The sequence below is a fragment of the Sceloporus occidentalis genome, unplaced genomic scaffold (assembly GCF_023333645.1).
Source record: "Sceloporus occidentalis isolate IW3139 unplaced genomic scaffold, rSceOcc1.0.p SCAF_1, whole genome shotgun sequence".
NCBI classification, from domain to species: Eukaryota; Metazoa; Chordata; class Lepidosauria; order Squamata; family Phrynosomatidae; genus Sceloporus; species Sceloporus occidentalis.
The window spans coordinates 197,620,746-197,634,845 of NW_028316981.1; the positions used below are offsets into that span (position 1 = coordinate 197,620,746).

Genomic DNA, 14,100 nt, shown 5'->3' on the forward strand with positions numbered 1-14,100 from the left:
CCATCAAGTAATTCCCCTCCTGGCCCTTCTGTCAGCCAGCAGGAGTCTCAGGGAGGGTCTACAGCATCATCTGGGGGTGCGGTTCCTGGACCAAGTACCAGGCCCATCCGCAAGATTAAGAAGCCGGTAACACTGTCCCCATGATTAAAGTTTTGGACCATGTTACATAACATCTGCCTTACTTCCAATGTTTCCATTGGTTTAACTGTTTATGACAATTTTTACATGACTAGTTGTAATGGTTCCACATTTGACGTGTATCATGTTGTTAACTGAAATGGTTGTAATGGTTTTACATTACAAATGTTTCCTGACAAGGAGTTAAATTGTTGTAATGATTTTACATTACATATTGGCCTCTTAGTCCTTAGTTTTGAGGTCGCCTAATAAAACCAATGTTCTATAAACATGTGTGTAATATGTATGTCTCCAGCAGACAAGTAGCATTGCAAAATGACCACAAGGAAACATTCTTTCAAAAAATATAAACTGTGTATTTACAATGTACACACAATATATTAACTATTTACACATCCTCAAAGTCCTCCGGCCAGCGCTGGCGCAGGACACGCTCCAGCCTCTCCACTCTCTGTTCCAGGCCCTCGAGCCTGGACAGCCTCTTCTCCATCAGGGCCAGCCTCTGGTCTTGGGCCCCTACTCGTAACAGAATATTGGAGTACCCTACAGACAACAAACAAGAACAAATAGATGTGTCAACACTCTCTTCACCCCAAAGTGCCAGTCACATATTCACTAGCACCAAAACTACTCTATCTAGTATTCCTCTTAACATGATGTCTTTAGCAGACATGTAACAGCAGCCTTTCCACACTTAGGTGCCACAGTGTTGCCCTGCTTGTGGCAACCGCCTTGTGGCATGCACTCCTCCACACAAAAAAGCATACATGTACACTGATGTGTCAGCTTGCTAGAAATAGACAGGACACATACATGCACAATTGTCTACAGTCTTGCTTCCCGCTAATAGTACTGCAGGACTTAAATGCCAAGATTTAACTAGAGCAAACATGTTTGCAACTCACAAAGTGCGGGTGGTGCCGCTGCAGCGACCCCAGCAGCATGGGACGGTCCAGGCTGCGACTGCGATTCCTCAGCTGTTGGGTATGACAGAATAGTTAAGTACACATTACTTGGTTTGTTGTGTGACAGTTTAACCGGCCGCAGGGGGGGTGGGGGGGTGGGGGCGTCCTAACATACCTCGTAGCAACTGCTTTGCCATTACCTCCAACAGAACAGAAATGGGGCCTGACAGCAAAATATGCTTCTATAACACCTCCCTTGGAAGGGTCAGAGTGGATGACCACATAGTGTCCCACGGTCTAGTTTTCCTCTTCCTTGGCAACCTAATTCCAAAAACAAACTCCTGCGTGACATTCCCTGATCCAACGTACCCTCGATCTGCCCCGCCTCCTCCTCCTCCTCCTCCTCCTCCTCCGCTGGTGACTCGCGGACAGCAGGTGCCTCGTCCTCTCCCTCCTCTCCCAACACGGAGGGCTCCTCCTCTTCCTCCTCCTCCTCCTGTTCCTCCTCTTCGGAAGACGGCGAGGAAGAAGGCTCACGGCGCCGGGACCCCCTCCTCCTCCTTGGTCTTCCCCGATCAGAGTCGGGGGCTGGAAAAAAATAAACGGTCTCAAGGAAAGATCATGCGCACAATTAGTCATTCCGTCCCCCTACTTGTGCAACCCCACCGCGCAACCCCACCGGTAGCCAAACCTTTGACACTTACCTGGCGGGGGCCTCCGTTCCCGAGCTGCAGGCCGCCCTGCCCTCCGCCACATGTCCGCCAGCCTCTGGTAGAAAGGCGGGCGGACATGTCGCGGGGGGCTGCCCTGGGCGATGTCCCGGGCCTTGAAGAAAGCAGCCTTAAGATTTTTGAACCTGGTCCGGCATTGCACCGGAAGCCGTCTCCAACCGTGCCTTTCGAGGTGCCGGGAGGCTCTCTCGTACAGATGGAGGTTGGGGTGGCTGCTGGATCGCATCAGCCGCCTCAACCCCGCATCTGTACGGCAGAGAGAATCGAGCAGGAGGTCGGTTTCTTGTGCCGTCCAATGCTCGATCCTTGCGAGCCTCCTCGGCGCCATCTTCCCCCAACGGACAGACTCTGCGCACACATGGGCCCAAAGTTTCAAAAAGTAGCCCTACACCTGTTAGCCAATGGCTGGAGGGCTCCACAGGTAAATTGTTACAATGTAGTCAACTCAAGCTTGGCGCCGTTAGAGGAGGAGTGCAGCCGGTGACATCACTCCCCTTCCCCTACGGTGGCCCAGAGCGGCCTAAAACTATGCGCATAGCGTGCATGCGCATAAATTATCAAATTTTTTTTTGGCAGTTACATGTTGTGTAAACGCTTGCATGAAGAAAGGGTTGGATCTTGTTTCCTATTCAGGAAACCAGACTGCTCCCTCCTAAAGAATTCTGCAGGACACAATCCGTACTATGGCCTGTATTGGGGTGCTCCATGCGAGGCCAGTGCATTGCAAGTTGGGGGAAGCTGGTAGTTGATGGGACAGGGAACAAATGGTGTGGCTTATTAAACCAGCGAAATGCACAACTGTGCATGTGGTCAGGGCCTCCACTGTTCCAACACAGCAAAGCTGCAGACGATGTAATGGGAGGAGATTTATGCACCACCAAGCTATAACCTAAAGTTGCACAACTGAATGGGAGTGCAAAGCTTGTTCCACTGAACGTGGCATGTGATGGCTCTCACAGTTCCCCTCTCCCACCAACACTAGAAGGAGATGCAGGGTGAATGTCATGACATCCCTAAACACGCGCACCCAATCTCGCAGTACGCTCATGGCATGTTGTGTTTCCAAGGAAGAAAAGGAAAACATAAGGAATAGCAAAGGCAAACCTTTATTTTTGCAACAGTGAAGAGAAAAAAACACAAAACAGCGGTGGTAGACAAGTGTTTAAAGGACCCGATGCTTTAAATCCAGAAATACTGCACCAGTGCCTCCCTTGTCTGCTCACCATCTGCTTTTTCCCGGTCGGCGTTTGCAGTGCGTAAACTGGCAGCATTAAGCACAAATCGCCTTGGCCGAGATGGTGCCCCCTCCAAAATGCGCCCTCCAGTCTCCACGAGGTTGTGGAGAACGCAGCATGCCACTATGACAGAGTTAACGTTCTCCTCTGCCAGCTCCAATGGTGCGGTGAGACACCGCCATCTTGCCTTCAAGCGGCCAAAGGCACGTTCCACCGTGTTCCTGGCTCTATTGAGGTGGCGATTATACAGGGCCTGGCGCGGCTGGAGAGTGCCTTTGAATGGGGTCATGACCCAGTTTTTCACCCCATATGCTGCATCTGCAATAAGCAGTGGGCCCACCTGCTTGCCACAGATGGTGACAGTAGGATTCCCTGGCACAAACAGGCCTGCACGCATGGTTTGGTAGATGGAAGAGTGGCGGAAAACGAAGCCGTCATGCGAGGTCCCGCTCCATCCAATGCACATATTGATGAATAGTCCAGTGTGGTCCACTGTTCCCTGCAACAGCATGCTGTACGTGTCCTTGCGGTTGATATACTCCCCACCCTGACGCACTGGCGAAATGATGTGACAGTGGCACCCATCAACAGCCCCGATTACTTGTGGGAATCCCATAGCCTCGAAGCCTGCCATGATCTGGAATAGAAACAGCACACCTGTAAATAGCACAGCAAGGCTAAAGGTCGGCAGTCATGGAACAAACCTGCATGTATGTAAATAGATATAGCGTGTCACCCCACCTAGAACCATTGCTGAATGATAATAACTTTAGAGGTTAGTGTTGTTGTAGTTACTATTATATGCAAAGCAGGAAAATATACAAGTAGATCTGCAAGAAGGGGGGAAGGAAGACTTACACCGCCTTCAACAAATCCCAGGAAAGAATGGGAAGTAATCATAGCAATATTATGAGAAAAATGGCAAGTAGGTAAATAATAACATTTATGGTATCCCCACCCTAAAGCCAAGGTTTGCTCACAGTTTGTTAATAATGCATCTAGACTTTTCCCTACCCTAAAGGGTGTAATCAGTGGCAGCAATAGCAATATTAAGTACCTTCCTGTGGTCCCCGAGGTACACTGTCTTGTGAAGGAGGACTTTCTCTATAGCCAGGACTACAGAAATAAAAATGGTGCACACTGTCGATTTCCCCACGCCGAACCGGGTGGCCGCTGTGCCATAGGACCCCTGGTTAGCCAGGATCCAAAGTGCGATTGCCACCCTCTTCTCCATCGGTATGGCGGAGCGCAGACGGGTGTCCTCCCTGCAGATCTCCGGACGCAGCTGTTCCACAATAAGCAGGAAAAGCCTCCTAGGCATCCTCAGATGCTCTATCCATTTTTCATCGGACCAAACGGTGCATAACAGCTTCGGCCAGAAGTCCGTCTCGTGTGGGTAGACCCACCACCTCCTGGGCAATGGCCGGAGACATTGGGAAATTCTCCCACCCACAGTCGCTACAGTTTGCTGGGCAAGGCGACCAACCACGAGGCTACTCTTCCTGCGAGCGTGCTTCCTCCTACTCGCCCTCCTCCTGTTCGCAGCGAGCATACAGTGGAACTGTTGGAGGCGCCTATGCCTGCGCCGCAACAACGCAACAACAGACCTGATTATAGCTTGTTGGGCCAGGATGAGATACAACAAGGGATGCATCTTCTGCTCTTACTGTTGGAACTGCAAATGCCGGACAAAATGGCGACAGCAGATGTGTGGTCGCAAGGCAATTGCCAACAGCGGAAGTAAACATGTAAACCAACACAAAAACAAAAAAGACACGTGACTGTTGGGAACCTCGCGAGAAAGAAACGGCGTGCGTGCGCATAAGCTTTCAAAATTGAAAATAATGTTATTTTTTCGTGTTAAAAGGGGAGGGTGAGGTACGTATGCAAAATTTCCGGGAAAGGCGGAACTGTGAATGTTCATAAACGGGATGAAATAAGAACTGAGGGGGAAAAGAACACACACATGCGCATATGTTTTCAAAAATTACAGTAATTTTTTTTTTAAGTTGAAGATTCAATCAGAATGAAATCTTTCCGGGGAAGGGACGGTTAATGTTCGGAAAAATGAATCGAAGCGAAAAAAACACTAGGGGAAAGAAACGGGGTGAATACATAACGCACGCATGCGCACAATCTTTCAACCCAAAGCAAAAGAAAAAAAAAATCCCCGGTCTGTTCCGGGTGCGTCAGCACCTACGTCGCCACCTACGTCACTTGATTGACAGATCTTAACATGCGGAAAAACCGAACAGGTTCGCAAATGACCGGGTAAGACGCCCCATATTTATTCGGATTGCGGGAATATGAACTTTCACCCGGGTCAAACTGCCGCGGGTGGCTTCGAAGGTGGAAAAGCAATGGGCACTCGCGACCGGGTAGACCCGAAGAGGGGCCTTCCGGATCGACCCGGATCTGACCAGGCTTTATGGGTCAGTCTGAAAGGGGCCTCTGTTGTCAATCAGGCACCTTCAATGTCCGTGATGTTCGCAGTAGGAAAATGCAAGCAGTTACACTTTTTCCGCCACCTGCACACGGCTCCTGCACCAGTACAGGGAAATGTTATCATATTATTGCTGCTCAAATGTCAGTTTGTTACATGGAACCAGTTGATAAGCGCGCTTATTCCCTATCGACACTCATGAGAAGAAAGAGAGGTAGATCAAAGAAAGCTGGAAGGAAACAACCCAGATCAGATGACTATGACTACAGGGTAAGCCCAGCACCTGATTCCATTGTCAGTATGTCATACCACGAACATCTTCCTCCAGATAACCACACGATCCCTGACACAGTCCTCGATATTTCAGAAATTGAAGGAGCAGATTTCTCTGTGGCTGCACAAGAGACTGGGTTAATAAAACATTCAACTCCAAAAAAAGAAGTCACAGAACAACAGCAGGCTGCAGCACATGGAAAACCATGGAATACAAAACCAAGCGTAAAAGACCAGAAATATGTGACAAAACTACCAACCATACTAAAGGAATCATTACACCCTGGAAAATGGGTGTTAGATGAAGTTATTGATGAAGCTATTTCTAGTTTCATTTGTCAGCACCAGTTAAACAATAAAATCCTGCTCTGCCCAACATACATATATAAAAGTGTTGCCTTAGGCAATGCAGATGTTTTCTACAGTTTTCTGGAGACAAATTTTGCTCTCAACAAAGACTTGCTTCTGGTACCATTCAACACGGATATTGCTGGTCCTGGCCAGCATTGGCTACTTGGGATTATAGTTTTTGCAACTCAAGAGGTAATTATCATTGATTCAATGAAAAACAAAGAAAGAACACAACAGCATGGATACATTCTTCTGTGCCTTGCGGCAGCCTGTTATCAGTTAGCATTGGTGACCTTGCAAACAGACTTGAAAGAATGGAAGGTGTTTTTATGTGAGGATACACTACAACAAACAAATTCCTATGACTGTGGAATACACACGATATTAAACGCATATGCAGCCATATGTGGTGAGGAATGCAGCAACATAGTAAGTGAGACAGCAAGGTCCTGGATAGGCATACAGGTAGCCAGGCACATGAACTGTGTTTGCAAGAACAGAAAGATAAGGAAAAGAAGGAATCCTGAGTACACCCATATGCACAAAAAAGTACTACAAATATCTTCGGATGTGGAGGTTGTGAAGGCAGTATTGTCCACATATATATTAGAGCTAGCTGACAGAGAGGCAAGTCAGTGGTCAACATGTCCCCAAACTTCCTGTAAAGGAAACTTTGGACAAGGGGACACAATGGTTTTATGCTGCAGTTGTAGGACACGGTATCATATAGCATGTCTAGGGCAGAAAGTTCTTCCATTGTCAGACTACTACATTTGCAATCAATGCAATCCATGAAGATAAATTAATGCAGAGGTTCCTGTACTGTGCTCATGTAGTGATGCAAGGACATGGGAGGGAGACAGTGGTAATGGTAGGAAAAACAGACATGACCAAAGACAAAGTGTTTTGCACAAGGAAGGTTGTTAGTTAAAGTTGTCATAATTGTAACTCTAATGTGTTTCTCTGTTTAAAAATATATTATTCTTTTAGAAACAAGATAAAGTCATAGACTGATTTTCATCCCCCCTCACCTTGTCTGTGATTTATATTGTTTATTCATTTCAAATGTCTTTTATACTGCCTTTGGAGGTAAAACCATCTTAAGTCAGCTAAAAAAACAAAATAATAATAATAATAATAATAATAATAATAATGCTCATACAAAATACAATTCACTATTACGTTCCCTTCTTCACATCCTTGCTCACTATTAAGTTCCAGCCTTAATCTCTAGCCAACTCCAACTCCCATGAGTTTCTTTGCTCTGTGTATGTAGGGAACTGGTACTGCATCAGTCTTACAAGAAAGCTGTGCTCTGTCATAGAATGGGGTGGTAAAGACTTCCGGGTTAGCCGCGGAGACGTTAGGAAGCGCGAGACGGAGGCTCCACGCTATCCCTCTTCAACCGCAACAAGCCTATTAGCTGGGGATACCCTGGAATGGGGAAACTCCAGGGTACGAGGCCCGTTGTAAACCCAAACCTCTTCTCTGGAAACGGACCTCAGAAGGGAGAAGTGAAAGAGAAGAAGGAGTGGAGGTAGAGGGCATTCGTTGTTGGGGTTGTTTCCGAAAGGAACCAGTCTACGCGGCAAACTTGTTTTGGAGCAGAGGAGCCTGGAGGAGGAGTGTGAAGGACAGACTTAAAATCTTCTTTAGACAAAGAAGCTTCTGAGCACTATCTCCACGGCAGTCAGTTATCAGAAAAAGGTAACCTTGTTTCTGTAAAGAAGCTACGCGGTATCTTTTTTTTTGACAAATTATTTTCGGGCTCCTCCAAATAAGCCTAACGAGAAAGCAATGGAAATTTTTTTTGCTATAGAAGGAAAATCCCAGTAAGATTTATTTTGACTTTGCTATTTGGAACTTTGTTTTGGTGGACTACTCATTCCTCTCCTCATAAGCTGGAACAAGGGAAATTGAAGAGCATTTGATGGGGATAAATAAATAATCAGAGAAAGTATTTATCAAGCAACTTCTCTTAACTCCCCTCAATCAACTTTTATGTATGTGTATTAGAAGAATATTCTCTTGAGGTTTATTTGAACCTGCTGGATAAAAGAAAGGCAAACACCGGTCAAGTGGAGGAGCGGTTAATAGATAATTAAAGAAGCAAAATTGGGGGAAAAAAAGTTGAAAGGCTAATGGACTATACGGACTATATGTAAAATAATCGTATAATGGAAATCTAGTGAATTATTGACAAGAGTTATACCAACTATAAAGGTTGAAGGCTAAAAGTTGAAAGCTCAAATTGCATTTGTTTCTTTTTTCCTTTTTGGAGTGACATAGACAGATTGGATATACAGTTTAACTAGCAAGGAGTTTGGAGGGAAAACAGCTGTGCTTAAACAAAATAAACTGAGCACTTTGAAACAGCTGAAACGCGCCGGGTGTGATAGCAGCGGAGTCTTTATTGCAAATGGATAACACATGTGAGCTCATCTAGAGACCAATTTGGCAGCTGATGTTTCGAATGAAGAGGACATTACTCAAATCATCAAAGCTGAGCTATAAATTTATGGCTTTTTTTCCTTTGGCTTCATGAGAACAATGTTATAAAATAGACTAATATATACTCTAAAAGCTAAAAAGAAAGACAATTAATGTACTGATAACAAGGAATATCTTGTATAGGACTGACCTTGGGAAATTGTTGCTGTCTTTTTTCTTTTGGTTTATTGTGAATTTGATACAACGATTTGTTTGTGGTGACTCTAGTGGTGTTTGAATGCAAACTAGAAGTATGACGTCAAGAAGGGGATCGATTGGACAATCTGATACAAGTGATGTTATTTTACAGGAACTGAGGGAATTTAAAAAGAATTTTAAGAAAGAGATCCGGGATGAGTTGAAGGAATCTCGGGCCGAAACGAAAGAAGACATACAAAGAATTAGGGAGGAGGTGTAAAAAGAATTTGATGGTTTAGGGAAGAAAATAGATAATTTAACAAAAGAGATCTCGGGAATTAGAGTGGAGGTGGAGGAGGCGATAGAAAGGACAGAAAATCTAGAAAAGAGAACGGAAGACTTAGAAAGAGGTTTAACGAGAGAACAACAGAATGGACTACTACAAGAGGTTCGCTATAGGGAGTGGGCTATTAAGATTCGGGGTCTAAAAGAAGAACAAGGAGAAAAATTATATGATAAGGTTATCCCTATATTGGCTGAATATATTGAACTTGATGAAGATCTTTTAGAGGCTCAGGTAGATAAGATCTTTAGAGTCACCTCTAAATTCGCCATAGAAAGAAAATTGGACAGGGACATCACAATTTGCTTCACAACTACTAGGATTAGAGATATAATACTGAGAAGGAACTATGAAAAGAAGTTGATTGTGGATGATAAGATCATAGAAATTTATAAAGATTTGCCCGTGCAAATAATCAGGAGGAGGCAGGAATATAAATTTTTAACAATATTGCTGCAAAAAAAGGAAATTTTCTACAAGTGGGATAAACTTGAGGGAGTAATCTTTAATTACCAACAAAAAAGATATAAAATAAATACAATAGAACAGGCAAAGAATTTTTATGAAAAACTCAGTGGAGAGACTAAAGAAGAAAGGGAAAAAGAAAGGGAAAAAGAAAGAGATAAGAGGGAGAGAAAGGACAAAAGAGAAGAAGGAAATCAGAATAAAGCAAAAGGGGAAAGTTTACCAAGGGAAGTGCTGGAGAGAAAAGAAAGTCTAGAAAGGGAGGATTTAGAAACGAATGTAAGAGTGGGAGGGGCAGTAGGGGGATTGAGATAGCTACTGGGGTTTCTTGGTTAATTTTTCCCCTGCCATCCCCCCTCTGTGCATTTGGTATATGTAAAAAATAGTTTTCTTGCTGAAATATAAATTCTGATAATTGGGAAAATGGGATTCAAAATATTATCATGGAATATTAAAGGAATTAGCCAAGAGAAGAAGAGAAGAAAGCTTATTTTCTGAATAATAAAAACTTTGATGTGATATGTTTACAGGAAATTAAATTGAAAGATGGGGATGTTAAATATTTAAGGAATAGTAAATTTGGCACTTTATTTTGTGCCACTATTAATAAACGGAAAAGAGGTGTTGCAACTTTTGTTAACTCAAAATGGGATCTGAAACTAATCTAAATTATATAAATACGTAAATAAATAAATAAATCTGTAAGGACACGGATGGAAGATGGATTTGTGTGGAAATTACAGTTGATGGTACTAAATATTTGATTTGTAACATTTATGATCTGCATGAAAAAAAAGAGGAATTAAGTGACTTAAAGGATATTAATTTGATCATGACTGGAGACTTTAATGGAGTGTTAAACCTGAAATGGGATAGGAAAACACAAAGTAAAAAACAGAAAAAATTTCAAGGTAAATTACCTAAAACTTTTTTTGATTTAAAAGAGCTGTTTAGATTAAGTGATGTGTGGACGCACCGCAATGGTAACAAAGCGGGTTTTACTTTTTTTTCGGTGGCACATAAGTCCTATTCAAGAATAGATTTAGCATTATTTTCAAAACCATTACTAGTTCGTATAAAGAATATGGAAATATGGCCAAGGACTTTTTCGGACCATAATATGATTGAGGTAGAGCTTAATATGGGCAGACAGATAAATAGAGGCTGGAGAATGAATGAGAATATCTTGGAAGATGGAGATTTTGTTAAGAGAATAAGGAATGATTTAAGTTTTTTCTTTAAAGAGAATAGCGGGAAAGAAACTAAGTTAAAAGTGGTTTGGGATGCAAGTAAGGCATATGTGAGGGGGCTTTTTATACAAAGGATGTCAGAAATAAAAAGACAGGAGAGGCAAAAAGATGAAAAACTTAAAATGGAACTTAAAGAATAGAAGGGGGTGGTAAAAAGAGGTACTGGGCAGGTGGAAGAACTGGGACCCACCAGAGTGAAGGGTGGGACCACAGGTGAATTCAAACCTGTACCTTGATAACCATTGTCCCCAAATAGTACCCATGCTACTTGCAAATGTAGCATGGGTACTATTCTTTTCTTCCCCCCTTTTCTTTTTCTTTTTGCAACCTATATCCAACTTCTTAATTAAACAAAGTAGTATCTCAAAAATTAATCAATAAATGCTCAGCTAAAAAAGCCTTGAATAGAAAATTTTACAGAGGAAAATAATGACATTGTATATAGCAATTCTAAAACAATTTGAAGCAAAGCCAATACCACAAATCCACTTGTAGTGTTGCTGTGGTAAAATGCCTGTATTCAGGGACGTAGCTAGGATTTTAGGAAGGGGGGGTCCAGACTAAGTACCACCATTATAATGAGGCTTGAGTGCGGCGGTGCAGCAACACACACCATTCATTTTTCTAATGGAAGGGGGGGGTCCGGACCCCCAGAACCCCCCCCCCCTTGGCTACGTCCCTGCTGTATTGCAGCCACTCTCTCACAAACCACAAGGTTGTGAGGTCAATCCCAGCCAGGGGCTCCAGGGTCGAATCAGCCTTGCATCCTCCGGTGGTGGCCAAAATGAGTACCCAGATTGTTGGAGGCAATTTGATCATACATTGTAAACAGCTTACGGAGTGCTTAAGTGCACTGAAAAGCAGTATAGAAATGTAATTGCTATTGCCATATGGTGCTCGGCTAGGCCCTTTCTCAAATCTTGCTCCATTAGAACTCAATCATTACCAGTTTGGTAGATGAAGGCAATGCTGTAATAAATAATAAATAATAAAACTAATTTATATCTCGCTTTTTGTTACCACAATCAAAGAGGCGTACTTTTAAAAAATACAAGATATACAATTTCCACCACCACCCTTAAAAAGGATTAAACAATTGTATCCATTAAAATTACAGACAATAAAATCTAAAAGCAACAATACAATAATAAAATAACTGTGGGCAGAGTCTTCATTTATATACGTCTGTGGGGGGGAGCTTTATGTGGCCGGGTTCTATTCTGGGAAGGCCTGCCGGAAGAGATCCATCTTGACAGTTTTTTTGAAGCTCTCTAGGTTGGTGATTTGACGGATCTCCTCCGGCAGGCCATTCCATAAAGTGGGAGCAATCGCGGATAAAATCCTCTGGCTGGCTGGCTGGTCTTCCTGAGGGCTGGGGGAATGGCTTTTCAAGCTTACCACTCCTGACACACTCTCTCAATGCTGCCTTCCTCTGCTGCCTTCTTTGGCCCCGGATGCAGTTGGGGAGATATTGCATATCTTGATTTCAGTAAAGCCTTTGACAAGGTCCCCCATGACATTCTTGCAAACAAGCTTGTAAAATGTGGGCTACACAAGGTAAATGTTACATGAATTTATAATTTGTTGACCGGCCGAACTCGAAGGGTGGTCAGCCATGGCTCCTTTTCATCCCGGAGAGAAGTGACCAATGGCTTGCCATAGGGGGTTCTGTCCTGGGCCCAGTGAATACCACTTTATCAGTCTTTATCTATGACTTGGACAAAGGAATAGAGGGCATGCTTATCAAATTTGCAGATGACACCAAATTAGGAAGAATAGGCAATACCCCAGAGGACAGGATCAAAATTAAAAATGCCCTTAATAGATTAGAAAGCTGGGCCAAAGATAACAAAATGATTTTGAACATAGAGAAATGTAAGGTACTGCACTTAGGGACAAAAAATGAAATGTATAGATATAGGATGGGGAACACCTAGCTGAACAAGACTATGAGTGAAAGGGATACTAGCTGAACAATGGTTAGAGAGCCGCCGGCGAAAGACTCGGCACCTATCTGACAAGACACGTGTGAAGTCTTGTCGGGAAAGAGCTTTTCAGGGTGGTAAAGAGGTTAACCCAGACTCCTTCCACTCTGAATCCTTTATTACAACCCACTAAGACCTGCTGTGACAGTTTTCATGATTACTTCAAGATAAGGACCGACTTAGACGCTGGCATTACTGCAGAAACAATAAGAGAGGCATCCAGCGACTCCATTAATGAGGTTATTTTGGATCGGTTTGAGTCTATGAGTACTCATGACGTTGACAAGCTGATTGGTAAAGTTAGAAAGACCACTTGTTCTCTTGATCTCTTCCCATCTTGGCTGGCCATCCAGGGAGGTGAAACAACCATTAAACTGTTAAGATCTATCTAATCAATGCCTCCTTCAGGGAAGGCTGTTTTCCAACCTGTTTAAAACTGGCTGTGGTTAAACCAATATTAAAGAAACCTTCCCTTGATTCCCTGGAAAAGTCCAATTATCGGCCGGTATCTCTTATTCTGTTTTTGGGCAAGGTGATCAAGAGGGCAGTTGCAAACCATCATCAAGCAGTCTTGGATGAGACCGACTATCTCGATCCATTTCAAACTGGCTTCAGGTTGGGATACAGAATGGAGACTGCCCTGATCGCCTTGGTCGATGATCTCCGTCAGGGCATTGACAGGGAAAGTGTGACCCTGTTGGTGCTCTTGGACATCTCAGCGGCCTTCAATACCATCAACCATGGTATCCTTTTGGAACACCTGAGGGAGCTAGGAATTGGATGCACAGCTTTGCAGTGTCTCTGTTCCTACCTCTCGGGTAGGTTCCAGATGGTGATGCTGGGAGACAGTTGCTCTAAGAGAGAGCTACAATCTGGCGTTCCTCAGGGCGCCATTCTATCCCCTACGCTTTTTAATATTTACATGAAGCCATTGGGTGAGATCACCCGTAGACATGGAGCGGGGTGTTATCAATACGTTGATGACACTATCCTCAAAGGACTGTGTTCGCAGTCTGGGGGTGCTCCTAGATTTGTCGCTTCACATGACAAATCAGGTGAATGCGACAGTCAGGAGTGCCTGTTATCAGTTCCAGCTGATACGCCAGCTGCACCCTTTCCTGGAAGTCAGGGGCCTTGAGACTGTAGTACATGCACTGGTAACCTCACGCCTTGATTTCTGTAATGCACTCTACATGGGGCTACCCTCATGCTTGGTCCGGAAACTTCAATTAGTTCAGAACATGGCAGCCAGACTGGTCTCTGGTACATCCAGAAGAGACCATATAATACCAATCTTAAGATCACTTCACTGGCTGCCCATCAGTTTCCGGGCCCAGTACAAGGTGTTGGTTA

The 14,100-nt window shown here is 43.9% G+C and overlaps 1 protein-coding gene across 1 annotated transcript; it reads right to left on the reverse strand.

The window, feature by feature from the left end:
- Positions 1–517: 517 nt before the first annotated feature.
- LOC149323196 (uncharacterized) lies at positions 518–3,866 on the reverse strand. Its single transcript, XM_089537797.1, has 4 exons — positions 2,998–3,866; positions 1,413–1,631; positions 1,044–1,115; positions 518–681 (listed from the first exon to the last, which is right to left on the reverse strand). Exons 1-4 carry the CDS (start codon positions 3,641–3,643, stop codon positions 527–529), a joined length of 1,092 nt encoding a protein of 363 aa, XP_089393923.1. The 5' UTR covers positions 3,644–3,866; the 3' UTR covers positions 518–526.
- Positions 3,867–14,100: the final 10,234 nt, after the last annotated feature.